At 42.6% G+C, this 18,791-nt stretch overlaps 1 protein-coding gene across 2 annotated transcripts in view; it reads right to left on the minus strand.

Annotated features, from left to right (window-relative positions):
* Window positions 1–18,791, minus strand: part of ARPP21 (cAMP regulated phosphoprotein 21) — a 180,845-nt gene that overhangs the window by 52,057 nt on the left and 109,997 nt on the right. Inside the window, exons 16-19 of one of the 2 annotated variants that reach the window (XM_049870866.1) lie at window positions 11,311–11,492; window positions 9,966–10,070; window positions 8,784–9,044; window positions 2,287–2,413 (exon numbers count right to left, since the gene is read on the minus strand). In XM_049870866.1, the coding sequence (XP_049726823.1) occupies window positions 2,287–2,413; window positions 8,784–9,044; window positions 9,966–10,070; window positions 11,311–11,492 (675 nt within the window). The remainder of the gene's footprint in view (window positions 1–2,286; window positions 2,414–8,783; window positions 9,045–9,965; window positions 10,071–11,310; window positions 11,493–18,791) is intronic. The other variant, XM_049870865.1, reaches the window with a different exon arrangement.

An 18,791-nucleotide genomic window follows, 5' to 3' on the forward strand; every position in this document is an offset into this window, starting at 1 on the left:
AGAAATATTGCCCTTGCTTCTATTTTGGGCCAGAATGTTGCTTTGAAATGCATTCTTCCTCATTACAGTGCCATTCTGTCTCCTTGGGGCTGGCACTTCCACGGTGATATGGGAGCATGGGCCATGTCAAAGCCACCAGGTTGCCACAGAGAACACAGTTGGGGCCAGGTAGGTCTCCCTGAGATGGGGAGGGGGTTCTCTCTGCAGTCCTAAATGGTTGCTCAACGTTTTATAATAGAGTCAAAAATGTCACACATATCCTCCCTTGTGTTGACAGACAACAGTGACGTTAGTGGAGAGGGGAATTAGCAACACAGGAGTCAGTGGGAAACCCAAGGCTTCTTGTAAATCTCACTGTTATCCTCTCAGTTATCCAACTTACTCAGCTTTGGCTCCTCACACAGACCCAGAGTTTAGTGGGTTCTGGCACATTTGTAAGTACGTTTCCGTCTATGAGAGCGAACACAAGACCAAAACATCTCTCTATAAAAATACATGATGCAATGGTGCTAAGCCAAGTAAAATCAAAGGCATCATAATTAGATAGCCGCATCTTTGTTCTTCTAAAGGCATTAGTCACCAAAACGAAAATTTCACTGAAGCCTCTTGACCGAGCAAGTAAACTCTTAGATAAACATTAGTGAAAGAATATAAGACATTTCAGAATGGAAGGAACACATCAGCACAGTATATATCTAAACTGATAGCACAGGCACCTCCAAAATTATCGATCGAAATAATGACATTCTCTAATAATCATAGAAAATACCATCAAACTCTTTTCTTAAAAGCCTTAATGTTCTGAAATTGTTTTGTGTGCTTATTTACCGTAAAAGTGTCAAGTCAATTTAGAGGTCAAAGTATATTGTGCTCCAAACCAATACAGTGTAGAAATAAAACATGATCTGGCCGGCTGATACAAAAACCTAAAAAAACTGAACCCGTTGCCGTCAAGTCAATTCCAGTTCATAGTGACCCTATAGGACAGAGCAGAACTGCCCCACAGGGTTTCCAAGGAGCAGCTGGTGGATTCAAACTGCCAACCTTTGGTTAGCAGCCGAGCTCTTAACCACTGTGCCACCAGGGCTCCAGCGACCCTGTAAATCCCTCTAGTTCTTCTCCCACGGACTTTAAATAGGCCATGAGATCTACAACTCCCCACAACACAGAGGTAATAATCCTGTCTCCAAACTGAGGAAATGGTAGCAATGTCCGCGTTAGTATTCCTACGGTATCTGTCGTTGATGTTAATCCTCGACAGGGATTGTGTTTTCTGTCGTAGCTTATTAAGAAAAAATAATCAAAACCAGCCTGCATGTTGTGCGTACAGCGCCTGCACGGATCCGCATGTATTCTCGGCGAACACGGGCATGTTCCGTGCAGATGTCAGACCACGGCGCAGGCACCGAGGAGCTGCCGTGGGGAAGGCGTGTTCTCTACATGACCTACCTACAGAAGGCAGTCTCCCAGCCAGGCGGTCTTCAGAGGGCGCTCAGCAGCTTTTCCCACAGCTTGGTCAGCAGGAATGACACAACCCTCTCCCCAGCACCAGTGGCTCGGCCCTGCCGGTTCCCGCTGTCCTCCGGGTAACAGCATTCCGTTAGGAGTGACACAGCAGGGAAAGAGACCGGTTCACTGTGAGACCTGCTACTCACTCTCCAACAGTGCATCGGCCCCCCTTCCCACTGGACAGTGGCTGCTGGGCTCTGGGTGCGAGGCTGCGCTGTGGCCGCCGTGAACGTGGACCACGAGTCAAGTTCCTCTGAGAGGCAGGCGCATGGCCGTGGCCTTCTTGTAAACATAGTGCTTTCTAGGGTGATGTAGATTCAGCCTAGCCTGACCCCTCACCTTGGGAACAGGGAAACAACTCTCTTCAAGTGAAAAAAAAAAAAAATTTAGGAAAAAAACATGAACTAGTGATACAGGGATGTGATTGGCCTTCTACTTTAAAATAAACCAAAAAGATCCCAGAGTAATGGAAATTTATGGCAACCATCTTTAGCTCTCATGTCTGGGATGCTAAAGTGACCCCAAAGTAATGGGAATTGATGGAAACTGTCTTTAGCACACATGCCCAGGATGCCAGGGTGATGTATATACTTCCTCTTCTGGTCCCTTTTACTTTTCTGCATACAGGTAACCAAGTCCTTTGTCACGTGCTTAGAGTAAGGGAAATGAGCTGGTTTAAACTGCCAAGCTTGGTTACTCATTCGAACAGGACAACTCAGAGAGTGACCTGCGAAAACCACCGTGTTGGAGGAGAAGACAGGGAGCAGATTGCGGTACCTGCTTGCTGTGCCGCCTGAGGCATCTGCTGAGCCCTCTGGGTGTTGTACTGAACCGAGGCCATGGGCCGGTACTGCTGCGTGGTTGAGGTAGGGTACTGACCAGACGTGTAGTAATACACCGGCATCTGTGTGGGAGTGAAGAAAGCAGGGACTGAGAACTGTACATAAGTTAACTTTTTAAAACATAGTTAAAATATATTAGGCCATCTTATAATATGACTGTGTAGATTGTCTGTAAAGATGGCCCCCAGAAGCACCCCCTTGCCTGTCCGTACGTCCATGCTATCCCTTCCATGAAAAGGTGAAGCCTGTTCCCCAAGCCCTGGAATCTCAACTGGCTCTGCGGTTGGCTTTGAGCCAGGCCGAGACGCAGGAGTGACAACTGAGACTTTCAAACCTAAACCTTAAGAAGCTTTGCAGCTTCCACTTCTGCAGAAGGGAAACTCAGCCATCAGGTAAAGGAAGCCAGAGCTATCCTGTCATGGAGAGAGTCCACATGGAGAAGAAGAGAGGCAGCCCAGTCAACAGCTTCACCGGAGTTCCGGAGCTGTGGTCCAGCCACCCCAGCCAATACCACGTGGGGCAGACCTGTACCATCTCTGCTGATTCTAGTTGAAATTTCTGACTTAATCCTGACCAATAAAATGGGTGCTGTTTCAAACCACTGACTTTTGTGTGTTTAAAATGCAACAATAAACAGTTATCTGCTATCACCGGGGCTTGCTCGTGATGGTTTTAAACATTATATCTAACTGGAATTGCTTTTCTAATGAGAACAGAGGAGAGACGTGAAAAATGCTGGTTTCTAGCCTAAAAGTAACAGAGAATGAAATTTTGAAATGTGGTAAAGTCTATAAAAGCACTTTGCACAGTCATTGGCAAAGAGCTAGTACTCAAAAAATATGCTCACTCTAAAGGGAGAGCGATGTTAAAAATGGGGTTTATGCAACCTTCTATCACTTTTTTTATCTTCAGTTGCATATATAAATATAAACATAAAAAATATAAATAAACAGATACAGGCAAACAAGATAGACATAGATATATATATTTAAAAACAAAACTGTTGCCGTCGAGTAGATTCTGACTCACAGCAACCCTACAGGATAGAGTAGTACTGCTCCATAGGGTTTCCAAGGAGAGGCTGGTGAACTCAGACTGCCGACCTTTCTATTAGCAGCCATAGCTCTTAAGCACTGCGCCACCAGGGCTTCACATAGATATACAGGTACACAGGTAACACAACATTGGCCAGTTCAACATTTCTCACATGTACAATGACTAGGAATATATACATTTCCAGTAAGATTCAAAATCATATGTCACTTGATCTGGAAAGACTTTCTTATCTGTCCCAGGGTATCAGTGGGGACAAGTCCCTTCTCACAGAGGAAGAGAGGAATTACTTATCTAATGGTTCAAGTTCTAGCACAAGGGCTGGACTATGTTTACTTGAGAACAGAGTGAGGTTACATTGTATTAAGAGGTCCCCAAGGGCTTCCTTCCTCACTACAGGCTCTGCGCAGTCTAGCCCTCGTTCTTACTCATGGTGCTTCCTCCTGTGCTTGTCCTTCGGGCTCCACGGCTGGGCAGTGGTAAGCACTGATTTAAACACAGAGAGAAACAGGACCCTCCTTAGGTCTTCTGTCTACATCTCATGGTCTTGTGTGGAGTTCTCTTCCAGCTGATAAGAGAATGGTGTGTCGACTGACTGCAGTGCTTCTTGTACAGATAGGAGGGCTGACCAGCAGGCTGGATTCACACACAACTCTACTTAGAGGAACAGGCAGACATGAACTCTGCCATCAATGTCGTCCAGAGCCACAAAGCCCCTCTCTGAGCGAATTTCATTTGCAGGTAGAGGAAGGAAACTCACTTGAAAAAAAAACACTTTGAGGTGGATAAAAAAACCCATTGCCATCAACTCGATTTCAACTCATAGCAACCCCACAGGACAGAGGAGAACTGCCCCGTAGGGTTTCCAAGGAGCGGCTGGTAGATTCTAACTGCCAACCTTTTGGTTAGTAGTCGAACGCTTAACCACTGTATTACCAGGGCTCCAGCTTGAGGTAGGATATCTCTACCCAAATTCATGGTTGGCTCTTATTTCAAAGAAAATTCTGTGAGGCTCACAAGAAGACACAAGAGTACCAGAGATTTATTTCCTAAAAAATGCCCAGAGATTCAAAACTAGGAAATGCATTGTCTTTGTTTTGAGATCTAGACATCTTAGTGAATAAAATGTTTGCATTCTGAGAGAAAAAAAGAGTAAATTTTAGGACACACATATGACAATGTGCCATTCTATATCCGGTGCTTCTTAATAATAAGAAGAGCAGGAACAGCTATTATCTAATTCGCTCATCAGCATTCTACTTACACGCCTTTTAGGAAGAATCGCATCCTGTACCTTAGGAAAGACTGTGCCTTGGTTGAAAGTAAGGCCATGAGTGTGAAGGTTCTCCTCTTCCTTCAATACATGAAAATACCTTCAGGGGTGAGGAGTGGAGAGCGAACATTTGAAACTCTCCTCATGGACACTAATGGTTTAGATTAAATTATAATTCCTTATTCTTATTACAGAGCCTCAGGCTTAGGATTCCAGTTTTCTTTGGTTTTGATTTTCTTTTTCTCCCAGTCCTGAGTCACTGATACTCCTAGAAGCTGTGCTAGAGGTTTGCCCAAATAAAACCGTTTTCACTCAGTTATCCAGTTTCTCCCACAGCCCATGGTAGAGCTTTGGCCAGCTCTTAGGGATTATGGCCACCAACTATAGGATGCAAATAGCCACCTGGCCCACCATCATCCTCCCAGAGACAAAGGAAGCTGAGCTGAGCTAGGAGGGTGTCATGGATTGAATTGTGTCCCCCCCAAATATATCTGTCAACTTGGCTAGGCCATGATTCCCCCTATTGTGTGGTTGTCCACCATTTTGTCATCTGATGTGATTTTCCTATGTGTTGTAAATATTATCTTCATGATGTTAATGAAATGGGTTCAGCGGCAGTTATGTTAATGAGGCAGAACTCAACCTACAAGATTGGATTGTGTTTTGGGCTAATCTCTTTTGAGATATAAAAGAGAGAAGCAAGCAGAGAGACATGGGGACCTCATACCACCAAGAAAGCAGGGCTGGGAGCAGAGCACATCCTTTGTACCTGGGGTTCCTGTGTGGAGAAGCTCCTAGTCCAGGGGAAGACTGATGAAAAGGACCTTCCTCCAGAACCTACAGAGGGAGCCTTCCCCTGGAACTGACACCCTGAATTCAGACTTCTAGCCTACTAGACTGTGAGAGAATAAATTTCCCTTTGTTAAAGCCATCTGCTTATGGTAGTTTTTTTTATTGTAGCACTAGGTAACTAAGACAGAGGGATTTTCCTAAAGAATTGGCATGAAATGCCAGAAGGCAGAGGGGAAGTGAGAAGGGGGAAGGACACCAAAAGGTATGAAATACATTTTTTTTGGTGGCACAGTGGTTAAGAGCTAGTGCTGCTAACCAAAAAGAGTCGGCAGTTCAAATCCACCAAGTGCTCCTTGGATACTCTACAGGGCAGTTCTACTCTGTTCTATAGGGTTGCTAAGAGTCGGGATCAACCCAGCGGGAATGAATTTTTTTTTATGGCGGAGGCTTGTGTGTTGCTATGATGCTGAATAGGTTTCAGTGGAGCTTCTCGACTAAGATGGACTAGGAAGAAAGACCCAGTGATTTACTTCCAAAAATCAGGCAACGAAAACCCTATGGATCACAATGATCTAATTCTCACCTGATCTTGGGGGTAGTACAGGAACAGATACTGTTTTGTTCCATTGTGCATAGGGATGTCAGGAGTAGGGGGCCAACTCGATGACAGCTAATAACAACAACAATGTTAGAATGTGGAGAATCTAAATAATGAGTGGGTTAGGAGATGACAGAAATAAATAAAAGAAGAAACAAAAAATGAACACTTTCCCCACTTCCTTCTCTAAATCCCTCCTTGCCTTGTCCTTGTATTACCCGATTCACCCTTCCATCCAGCATTCAGAAAACACACATAAAGAACCAGACAAAATTGATCTTTGAAGCTTTTAAACGGGTTCATCCTTTGCATAAACTAATGTCTTTCCAATATGTTCATGGGCTGAATCTCAACTGAGCTCTTTTCATTGTTCCATAATAGAGTAACCAGGTCGTAAAATATTTACTAAATTGAAAGTCACGATAGGTTATATGGGGCCCTGGTGGTGCAGTGGTCAAGAGCTTGGCTGCTAACCAAAAGGTAGGCAGTTTGAATCCACCAGGCATTCCTTGGAAACCCTACAGGGCAATTCTACTCTGTCCTATAGGGTCACTAGGAATCAGAATCAACTCGACAGCTATGGGTTTGCCTTGGCTTTCTTTATGGGTTATAGGTGATACCTCTTCCTGTCGTTCCTTAAGAAAGAATTCCACAGACCTTCAGACAGATCATGAACCCTGAACACTTGTTTTGCTCCCCTCCCCCCCTTCTCTTTGTGAATTTATTGAAGAGAGAATGAAAGTGTTTCTGATGCAGACACAAGACCAAAAACCAAACCCATTGCCCTTGAGGGGATCCTGACTCATGGCAATCCCATGTGTTATGATTTAGGGCTGCCCCATGGGGTTTTCTTGGCTGTAATCTTTACAAAAGCAGATTGCTGGGCCTTTCTACCATGGTACCACTGGGTGGGCTCAAACCACCAACTTTTAGGTTAGTAGACAAGCACAAACCATTTGCGCCACCCAGGGATGTATATACTACACCTTTATCTGTCGGTTCATAAAAAAATAATATCTGTTTTGTTCTTCCCCTTTCCCCAACTTTCTATTTGTAAATTATTGAAGAGGGAATGAAAGTATTTCTGATACAGACACGGCAGGGGTTCTAAATTGTCTCTGCCCAAGCAGTGTACTAATACTGAAATCCCTTCATCAGGGAAGGACTTTTTTTTTTTTTTAAGTCTTCAATTAAATATTCTGCCAGCTCTTCTCCTGGACAATGGAAATGTGTAAGAACACTTAGATGCTATTTAGGCTCAAAGAGCTATTTTAACCTAAAAATGAAACTTGAACACAACAGAACAGAACAATTACTACATTAATAAAGCCCTTTCTCCTGTGACTTAAAGTTATTTTTCATTTTTCCTTAAAGTCCTACTAGCAAGAGATAATACAGAGGTCACTGAAGATGAATGATTCATTAATCACTCAAACAAAAACAAACAACTGAGTGAACATCATTTTACGGTAGGGGGTTTTGTGTGGCTTGAAAAAGAAAACAATTTACTCAAGTTGTTAATGCAGCGAAAGCAATGACAGAAAGGTGACGCCGCACTTTAAGTAGCTCATCCAACGCGATCCTTCATAATTAGGATGGGATTTGCCTGGGAGATGTGCGTCTTGAAAACGGACCCGAAAACGCCTCTGTACATTTTGCATCTTGACAGTAATCGCTTCCAATATTCTGCAAGGGATACCCAGGAGAGCACCAGAGATGTTTGGTGGCCAAGGGTAACACATAATCTGTCTTTGAGCAGACAGTAAAAATCAGTGATCTGTGGTGTCTTACATGCTCGAGTCAATTAAATATGATTAATGGCTGCTGTGAGAGCAGAAGCCAGCTCTGCTTTCCCCTAGGGAGGGAAGGACACTGGATACCAGCTTACCTTCCTCCTTTATATTCATAGCAGAGTTCCTGCCTGGAGCACCAGATTAACTCAAGAAAATGCTTATGAATTGATTTAAAAAAAAAAAAAGGAAAAAGCACATTTCACTAGCAGCAGTAAGAGAGTGTCAAAAGTCCCCCAGTGCAGGCCTATCCCTTCCCCAAGGACACTCCTAGTCAATCCATCCAGCAGGCCATCATAGGGGAGGAAGCGCTTCCCTCTGGCCTCTGCACCAGTAGCCTGGAAAATGGGATATTCCTCTTTTGAACCATGGGCGCTGGGGTTACTTTCATTAAACTTACTTTCTGAGTGCCAAGACTTCGCATACTTGGATGAACAGACACCTGTTGCCCTCGAGTCAATTCCGACTCATAGCGACCCTATAGGACAGAGTAGAACTGCCCCATGGAGCTTCCAAGGAGCGCCTGGTGGATTCGAACTGCCGACCTTTTGGTTAGCAGCCATAGCACTTAACCACTACGCCACCGGGGTTTCTGGATGAACAGAAGCAAAGACCGATTCCTGTTTGTGAAGAATATCAGTATGGACCAGTAGGGCATGGCAAGTTGACCTGCAATATTCTACATGGAAGATAGAAGTCGGGAACCCAATCTGTTGCCGTGAGTCGATTCCAACTCATGGTGACCCTACAGGGCAGAAGAGAACTGCCCCATAGGGTTGCCAAGGAGTGGCTGGCGGATTTGAACTGCTGATCTTTTGGTTAGCAGCCGAGCTCTTAACCACTGCACCACCAGGGCTCTGACAAGACAAGTCAAAGTGCCCCACAGATCAACTGTCTGTCACAGGTGTAGGACAAAGCACACCTACCTGTGCAGGTGCAGGCTGTTGCACAAATCCCTGTGGTGGGGGAGGGGGCTGGAGGATTTGTTGGGAGATGGGTGGTCCAGAGCCTGAGAAGCCCCCTGGAGGAAGCTGCTGGCCTGTGGAGGCGATGACGTAGCTTGGCTGTTGGGTTGGTTGTGGCATGAGGGATGATGGGTAGACAGGGCCCGATGGGGGCTCAGGGGTCTCCCCTGAGGATTGCCGACTCAGGCTTATCTGGCTGAACTGTGTCACTACATCTTCTCTCTGCAAGTCACAGAAGCAAGCAAGAGAGTCAGCAAGACCTTAGTAATTTGAGAGGCATGTTGAGGTAGACACGGACCACATGCCAGTAGTTACGGGAGAAGGAAGAAGCACAATTTGGAAAAACAAAATTAAAAAAAGAAAAGGAATTCTCAGGCCAGAACACAACATGAGAAATCAGGTTTTAATCATCCTTAGGGTCAGACATGGAAAGCAAGGGGACCCAAATCTTCCACTTTCAATGGAAGCAAACGTATTGTTTTTTCCTTGAGGGCTCAAGCTCCTCAGGATAGTGCTGTGGAAGTGGAGGTCTTCCCAGCCAGCAACTTCAGGATCTGCCCTTTGGAGAGAGGCAGAAGTCTCCATATTCGTTGCCACCATTGAGGCTGCAGAGAAAGATGGAGCCAGAAGTGGTATCAGCAACAGGCTGGGTGAGATTTCTTTCCCTGTATTAGAGAGTGTTTGTTCACTGGTCTGGCCTGAAATTTGGGGGTTTTACTCAGTATTTAAGCTGTTACATAAAAGGACTCAGTACCTTGATGGGAAAATGAAAGAGAACTGGGGCTCTGGGGTGCCAAGAGAGCACCCACATCAGGAGCACAGACTTCAGGGTATTTCCCAATCCCTCACACCAAGCTCATGAAGTCTCTCCGTTCCTGACTTCTAACTCAGAGAGCATCTAATACCTCCTTCACTCTTAAAAGGCCACCAAACTGCAGGAGCACTAGCCGTGGGGCAAGTGACAGAAAGGAGACCATCGTTTTGCAAGGATGGGCTGCAACATTCAGGAATGTGACGTTTATGCGCAGCCCCATCACAGGAGCACAGCACACCCACCCAGCATCAGCCAGCCCTGCACCGGGATGTAGTAAAACCAGTGCATATGCTCTCCCAGGGACACGTCACACACACGTAATACAGTACCACGGGAAAGTGCTGCGTTGGAGACACAGGCAGGAGATGCTGGGGAGGAAAAGAGACTGCTGGAAATTGCATTGACTGTGAGGAAGCCTGCAGCCCCTGGACAGACTGAAGGAAAGAAAAAGCAGATCAGGTAACAGGAAAGCACTGCTGAGTCTCACGGGAAGGCTGTGTTATCTGAAGCACATCACCATCCCTTACAGGTTCTCTTAGTTCAATGCACTCCAGAGAGGTGTGCCAGCCACCAACTAAAAGTCAAGGGCAGGTAGACCAGAGCCACACAGCCTTCAGGGAGGTTCATTTCTGTAGAGTGAGCACACACTGGTCCCTGCTGCTAGAGGAGATGGTGGTGATGGTTGACCAACACAATGAATGCAATTCACGTCACTGAATCATACATGTAAAAAATGTTGGAATGGCAAATGCTTTGATACATATATATTAACGCAATTTAAAAAAAAGTTACTGCCATACTTTTGATGTTAGTGATAGATTCTCTGGGTATAAAAATATTGTGCGGGGAATAAGAATTAAGAAAAAGTAAATAAAAAAGAGGTTCATTCTGGCAGCCTACCTGGGACACATCAGGTTTCTGCGGACCTTTTCCACGTGTAACCCTGGAAAGGAGTCCCTGAGTCGTGCAGAGGGTTAAGCACTCAACTACTGCCAAAAGGTTAAGTGGTTGGAACCCACCCAGAGGTTCCATGGGAGATGGCCCTGGTGATCTGCTTCGGAAAGGTTGTGGCCTTAAAAGCCCTATGGAGCAGTTCTACTCTGCACACATGGGTCCCCATGAGTCAGAACAGACTGCACGGCAACGAACAACAACAACCTGGGAAAGAGAGCAGATCTGCATTTCTCTAGAGCATGTATGAACAGCCAGGTTAGCCTTGGAGTTAACTGATTTCTGTTCTTCCCATTGATAAAGAGTTCCATTCTGACCTACAGACACAAACACTTGGTCTGTGATGGGAATGCATGACCAAGGGGATACAAAAGCCTGTATGGGACTTTGAGTTTAGCCTCAAAGATAAAGGTTTCTTGATATATAAAAACAGCATTTAGGACTAGGAAAAAACTAGTCATTCATTCTCATTAGTACCATATCGTCTCAGTTCAGGTTGCTGGATGGGACACAGGCCTCTATTTGAACTTAAAGATTCCAATGAAATCCTGTCAACCAGCAAATCAAGGACTCTAAGCAGCCAGCTTTCATTTATGAGACTTGAGTGGATGGGAGTGGCACCCAGAGAAAACAAATCCTCTTCCTGGTGCACTGCTCCTCCGAGGGGCACGCAGCCTTCATTTCTGGGCACTCCCCCTCCCTGCTTTCCAAATGGCTCCTTACCTGAGTGACTAGTGGGCCTGCCAGCTGCGGCTGTGGTGGCTGGACCTGCTGCTGAGGCTGAGGAGAGGGCTGTTGTTGTGGCTGCTGCTGGGACTGCCCCCCCATCGTGCTCCGCAGGGGCTGCTGACTAGTGGGGGGGTTGTATATTGCAGGAGTTCCATCAGGATTCACAAAGGGCTGGCCTGCAATGGAATCACAGGTAGATCTGGGAGGCCTTCTTAATCTCTCCTTTGGCAGAAAGGACCACTGTGAGAGGTACTTAGAAAGCACCCTAAAGTAAAGGGGCAAGGCAGGAAATTCAGGACACCAGAACCCTGAGTGAGGAATTTACTGTTTGTTATGCTAGATGACAATGTAAGCCCATAGCAATTTAAGAAGCAGCAAATAAATCCACCACCTTCAGGGAAATTAACCAAAGCTCAGAGCATCCATGGACAGTGGCCCTCAGTGGAGAATCAACCTTCACAGAGCCATGTGTTTCCTTGCCCTGTATCTCCCAGCCATCAGCAAGATAGCACTCACCAACAGATAATGGCTGCTTTCCATTTATACAACTCCGACTGCATCCTGTTATAAGTTATTTACCAATGCAATTGTCTTGTCTCCACTAACTCCTGTCACCAGTTCAGAATCATTACCAGTTTCACAAATGCATATATCCAACAGAACATAACACATCCATTCACTCACTGCTCTAAACGGACACAACCAGGGGTAAACAGGAGTTTAGATGTTAAAAGCAATGCATTATAAACACATCACAGACTCACCCTGCAATGGTGAAACATACAAATATTATTCTCGCTTATGAAATAATGACACAGTTCGCTATTGTTAATACTGCCACTAATAATAGCATTGCTTTATATTTGAGTAGTATTTTACAGTTTACACAATAGTATCCTTTCAGCCTCATCTCAACTCTGTGAGAAAGGAAGGTGTCATCTTGTTATTCAGAAGAGAAAAGGAAGGCCCACCAGAAAGGTTATAGGAATAAGAGGCAGAACGAAAAAGAGTGACAGGCAACCAATAAAAAGAGTGGACAAGGAGAGCCAAAAGGGAGGTAAAGGGGAGAACAAACCAATTTCCAATATGGAAGGCACGGCGACAAGATATCTTACATACACGACCTTACCTCTTCCAACAAACCTAAAAGTATGAAATCTCATTTCAACTTCACAAACAAGAAAAGTAGGGCTCAGAAGGAGTAAGCAAATTATTAGTGGAGGAAAAAAAAGTCAGTGGAAGAATCAAGAAAGCACCCTGCTCAGTGTGACTCTAAAGTCCATTCACTTTCCTTTTCACCAAAAATCCAGTGAATCATTCGAGTTTACATAATGAGTACATGGTCCAACTACGTCACGAAACATTCCAATCATAGCTGACAATTATTAATCACCATATGACAAAGCAGGAGAGGTAGAGGCCAGGTTTCAAGGTGCGTCACACCTAGTACTGACAGATGAAGAATGAGAAGAGCCCCAGGAACATGGAAGAATGTGCGGACACGCTCTTTGTGTAATTGTTTGTGGGTTCTTTCTTGCCTTTTCTGTAACCCCTGAAGCCCTATTGGAAAGGGGTTAGAAGAAATCTTTGTTCCCAATCTAAAGCCACAGAAATATTCTATATAAACCTGAGCAAAATACTTGGAAAGAGCAGAGATTCCAGAATGGGGTTGGTGTCTCAGAGTACAATCCTCCTCATCTCAGTGTTAAGGACATGGTGAAAACAGCCTCAGTGAGTACTCCCCAACTACATATTCCAAAGCCTATCAATCCATACATTGTTCTGATATGCAGGGGTGGCATGAACACTCTTATCCAGGACAAGATGCAATTAATGCCTCTTGGAAATCAGTCTTGATTCCTTACTAATATACATGAAAAAAACCAAGGATAATAAGACATCTGTGAAAAGTTAGCAACCAGTAAGAAGAACAGGATACAGAGAAAAATCTTAAAAATTGATCTAGAGGAAAGAGAATATTCTAGTGAAGAAAATGGACAGACTGTTGTGAAATGACAGCTACCATGAAAAAGTAAATATGAAAACTTTAACGTAAAAAAAAAAAAATCCATATAATTGCTGGAAGAAAAAGTCTAGAATACTTTCCTGACTGCAATGCAAAAGCACAAGAAATAGAATGCATAAGAAAACAAATGAGACATGAAGAATTAATCCTAGATGGTCAACATCCATTTATTAGAAATTACAGAACAGGAGAATACACTTGGGGGAACTGCCAAGGGAGAGGAGAGGAAAAGGGGGGAGAGAGAAAAATTGAGATAATAAAAGATAAGTTCTAAGAGTTTGAATTCTAGATTCATTTCTAATTCAATTAAGAAAAAAAAAATTCAGACTTGCAGGTACTGATTTTACCTTCATGGTAAGCTAATTATGAAAAATTGAACAAATAAATAACAAAAACAATTACTTAACTTTATTCGCTAGCAAAATGACAATGAAAGTCAAAGAAGAGACTTATAAAATAAAGCAAGAAAGCAAGGAAAATAAATCCCCAAACAACAATATTTTAGTAGCTGAATGTAAATTAAAACTTTTAACAAAAGTATGATGAAGAAAGTTTTTGTACTAGAAACACACTGAAGAATGCAAAGATACTTCTGTCAACAGGAAAAAAAGATGGCATTTCTGAAATATTAGAAGAAACAAAAATCAATATGCAAAAAAAAACAACTAAAATATTATGTAATTATGACCAATCAATGGAATATAAGGAAAAAAAAGCATGTGTTTAACATCGAATATCAGAATATTTTAACTTGAAATTCCAAGCATAATTATATCTCCTCCTCTTTAGAACATTACCTGGTTCTCAAATTAAATGTTCTTTGCAAAACGGAATGTTAACATTACAAACCTTAATAAAGTTGTGATATTCTTGGCAGATGTTGAAAGATGGAGAAGGGAGGTGGAAAGAATACATTTTCTCATCATTTTTACCTTCTGCAATGTTTAAACAGTATGTCCATATGCATGTACTATTGTTATACTAAACATAAAATGCAGATACAAAATAAAATCTAAAGAGTTTCGGGTTTTAAATGTTCCCTTTTTAACACATATTGATGAGTGAACTCATGAATAATAACGTGTCCAAAAAAACCCAAATGTTCAGGAGATCAGCTTCCAGAACAGTGGAATAAGGTCCTTGGTGAGCTTATTCTCCCATAAAAACAACAAAAATACTGGCCAAAAAAAAAAAAAAATTAAAAATCAACTGTTTCAGAACCCTAGAAATTAATTAAAGCCAAAGAATGAACTTAAAACCCTCTATCCAATATAAATTACTGAAACGTGGTAAGAAAGTAGATCCTATGACATTTTAATTTAGGACTCTTCCCATCTACCTACCTCCGGCTCAGTGATGCAGTAGCTGTGAAAATCCAGCAGCTTCACAGCGAACATGAAGGAATGACCACTTAAGAGCCCCATGAAAAGCCCCCGTTCCCAGAGCACAGTGAATATTTTCCCTGAACTAGCAGGTCTCTGTAAAATCTCCATTTCCAGGGCATTGTAGCTATTCGAATGTACACAGAGCTCAGTTCAATGAAAAAATCCTTATACCCAGGGAATTACCAAAAACAATAGCAATCTGCTGGTAACATCACATAAGGCTATGGTTTCTCTTGGGGCAACAAGAACCTGGCCAAAAATTTAAAAGGAAGACCTAAAGCACTAGATGACCACAGGGAACTTTGAAAAGCTCTGATAGGAATCCAGAGGGCTGCACAGACATGCAGTGTTGTGCGTGCCCAGGAAACACTAGGAGAGGAAAAGGCTCCCATAATTCTCCTCTGATTGACCTTGAGGGCTTATCAAGCAGAAGATGAAAACTAAGGCTGTCCTGTAAACTCCCTGAAGTTTAAAGATGTGCCTCCACATCTAGATCCCCTTGGAAAAGGGTAGAAGAAATACCAGGAAGGAATTTAAGAAAATATTACAGACGGTCATTGTTCATTAAATTAGACTGATCCAGGATGACCCATAGGAAGCCAGTCTTAAAAGAAAAGAAAACAACAAAAACAGCAGATAACTCAATGGCCACACACTACAGGGAATATAAAATATACAGAATTTATCCAGAAAAGCTGTTAAATAAACAGCAAAAAAAAAAAAAAAAAAAGAAAGAAAAAACAAAACAACAACAAATCTGGGGGAGAGGAGGCATCTGAAACCACAGTTGGTATAACATATAAAAAAGTTGAAAATTTAGTTTTCAACAACAGCCAAAAACAAGTCATGCAAAGAAACAGAAAAGCACATTACATGTACAGGGAAAATAATCAGCCAACAGAAAATGCCTCTGAATGTTGTACTTAGTAGACAAAGACTAAGCCAGCTATTATAAATACGTTCAAAGAAATAAAGAAAACTTTGATTAAAGAGCTTAAGAAAAACATGACAACGATGTCTCATCAAATATACAATATCAATAAGTAGACAGAAATTATACATGAAAAAATAGTCAAATAGAAATTTGAGTTGAATAACTGAAATTAAAAAAAAACACAGAAACAAAAACAAAGAGGTTCAGCAACAGATTTGAACTATTAGAAGAAATAATCAACAAACTTGAAGATAAATCAACAGAGATTATCAAGTCTGAGGAATAAGAAAAAAAAAAAGAAAAATGTGCAGAGCCTCAGAGATGTATAGGATGCTACCAAGTGTACTAACATATGCATAATGGGAGTTCCAGAAGGAGAGGAGAAAAATAAAGCAAAAAATTATATGAACAAAAAAATGGCCAAAAACTTCCCAAACTTGATGAAAAATATTAATCTCCACTTTCAAGGAATTCGATGGATTTTAAGAAGGATATAGTCAAGGACAAGCACCCCTAAATACATCACAGGGAACTGTGCCTAACCAAAGAGAAAGAGAGAATTTTGAAAGCAGCTAGAGGAAAACAACTCATCATGTAAAGGGATTCTCAAGACTATCAACGGCTGACTCTCATTAGAAACCATGAAGGTCAGAAGACAGTGGTAGCATCTTCGAAGTGTTGAAAGGACTGTCAGCCCAAGAATTCTCTATCCAGCAAACTCTTCTTCTAAAATAAAGAGAAATTAAGACATCCACAGATAAAAATAAGCTGAAAGAATGCATCACTAGCAGACTTGCTACACAAAAGGCTCACGGGTAGAGAGCGATGAGGTTGACTTCAGATTACTGGGGAAGGATAATGGGAGCTAAGCATTCCCCATTATAGGCCCAGATTCTGAGCTCAAATTTATGTCTGCATATGCAGAAAGAAACCTTAAACGTTGCATATTCATGAACATACCCACCAGAACTAAGGAAGTTCTGATAACTTTCATAAGCAACCACGATGTGCTGTGAGAAAAAGCAAAGTGCCTGAATTACACTCACAGAACAATGCCTGCATTTAGTTTTCTTTTGTTTTTAATGTTCTTCATATTCTAGACATTTGTTTTCTTCTCACTGTCATTTAATTTTAGCTACATTTTATTGTTTTAATTTTTTAAGTAAATTTCTTCTAGATTCAAAACCTGCAGCTCATCTTTTTTTCCCCTCCCAAAATAGCAATTTGGGGAAGAATGAAAGGATACTTTAATTTTCAAAACTCCATCATCATCCCATCTAGTGTTCTGACTCTTCTTTTTTCCACTTTTTTTTTTTCCTTCTATTTTGGAAAGACAAGTAGAAAATGTTAGGTCTACAAAACATCTAAACAAATTTCATAGCAACAAATACACAACTGCATCAGAAATCATTTAAAATTTCTGTCTCACTCTGTGTTCACACACACAAATACATACACACACAAAGTAGAAAGAAAAAGGATCTTTCCTATATTACTATATGACTTCTGATTTACCCCAGTGAGCAGTAAGTACAAAAAAACTGATCATAACTAGAACGAAAAACATAACCTTAAACTATTCAAACATCCTTCTTGATAAATTCTATATCCTCTGCTTGAAGTATGATTAATATGCCGTGAACCAAAAAAAAAAAAAGGGATGTCTCTAAATAGTTATATATGAAAAGTGCTAAGAATTCAATTAAGCCTAGAGAGATGGCAGGTTTTTCTGGAAACAGAAGAGAATATGAAAGATTGATTTTCATATGCTCCAAGGAGAGATGGAAAGAATGAACTGCAGAAAATGAAAGAAGATGGTTGCCTGGGAAAAGAACAATTTCCTAAGAGAGCTAGGATGGGTGACCATGGGTTTTCAAGTCAGGCAAAGACAGCCTTTCTATATTCTATGCTTTCTTCCAATCCAGATGCAATTACAACTGAATACAAGCAATTAGTTTGAATGACAGCTGCTGAAGATAGAAAGGGAAAGAAAGAACTGGCTGGCCCTAGGCCTATTCAGCTAGAAGAGGTATTCATGTCAGAAACCACACAAGCGTACCCAGCAGGCATTGGCATGTGTCTTGGCAGAGGTAAGCCGGGTGAGATGACAGAGGTCAGGCAGGCCATTGTGAGCTCAGAGCCAGGGCAGAGAAAAGAATCGAGTGCAAAGTACCCATTCCTGAAAGCATTATTTACCAAGTGAAGAGGCGAGAGAAATAGATTTTCCTTTCCTAGTTCTTGTTGGAGCCCTGGTGGCGCAGTGGTTAAGAGATCAGATGCTAAACAAAGGGTTGGCAGTTTGAATCCACCAGCTGCTCCTTGGGGAACAGCTCTCCTCTGTCCTATAGCGTTGCTGTGAGTCAGCATCAGCTAGAAGGCAATGGGTTTGGGTTTTTTTGGGGGGGGTGGGGGGGAGGAGGTTAGTCCTTGCTATTGTTGTCAGCTGCAGTTGAGTTGGCCCCCAACTCATGGTGACCCCATGCATACCCAAAAACCCATTGCTGTCAAGTCAATTCCAACTCATAGTGACCCTACAGGACAGAGCAGAACTGCCCCATAGAGTTTCCAAGGAGCACCTGGAGGGCTTGAATTGCTGACCTTTCAGTTAGCAGCCATGGCACTTAACCACTACACCACCAGGGTTTCCGACCCCATGTATAAGGGAACAAAACGCTGCCTGGTCTTGTGCCATCCCCATGATCAGTTGTGGATTGTACTGTTGTGACCCACGGGGTTTTCACTGGCTGATTTTCCCAGAAGTAGATCACCAGGTCATTCTTCCTAGCACATCTCCATCTAGAAGCTTTGCTGGAACCTGTTCACCATCATAGCAACATGCAAGCCTCCACTGGCAGACAAGTGGTGGCTACACATGAGGTGCACTAGTCAGGAATGGAACCCAGGTCTCCCACACGGAAGATGAGAATTCTACCACTAGGCCACCAATGCCTCTCCTAGTCCTTAGAAGGTGATATGCAAGTTACCAGAGAGCTGCTGATTATGGATAGGAGTGCATTAACTCAGACATTGCAAAGCACACGAAATTTTCATCAGACACTTAACAAGGTGGGAGCAATCTGGATAAATAAATGCTAGACATCCTGTTAAAAATATAGCATTATGGAAGCCT

The sequence above is a fragment of the Elephas maximus genome, chromosome 27, assembly GCF_024166365.1.
Source record: "Elephas maximus indicus isolate mEleMax1 chromosome 27, mEleMax1 primary haplotype, whole genome shotgun sequence".
NCBI classification, from domain to species: Eukaryota; Metazoa; Chordata; class Mammalia; order Proboscidea; family Elephantidae; genus Elephas; species Elephas maximus.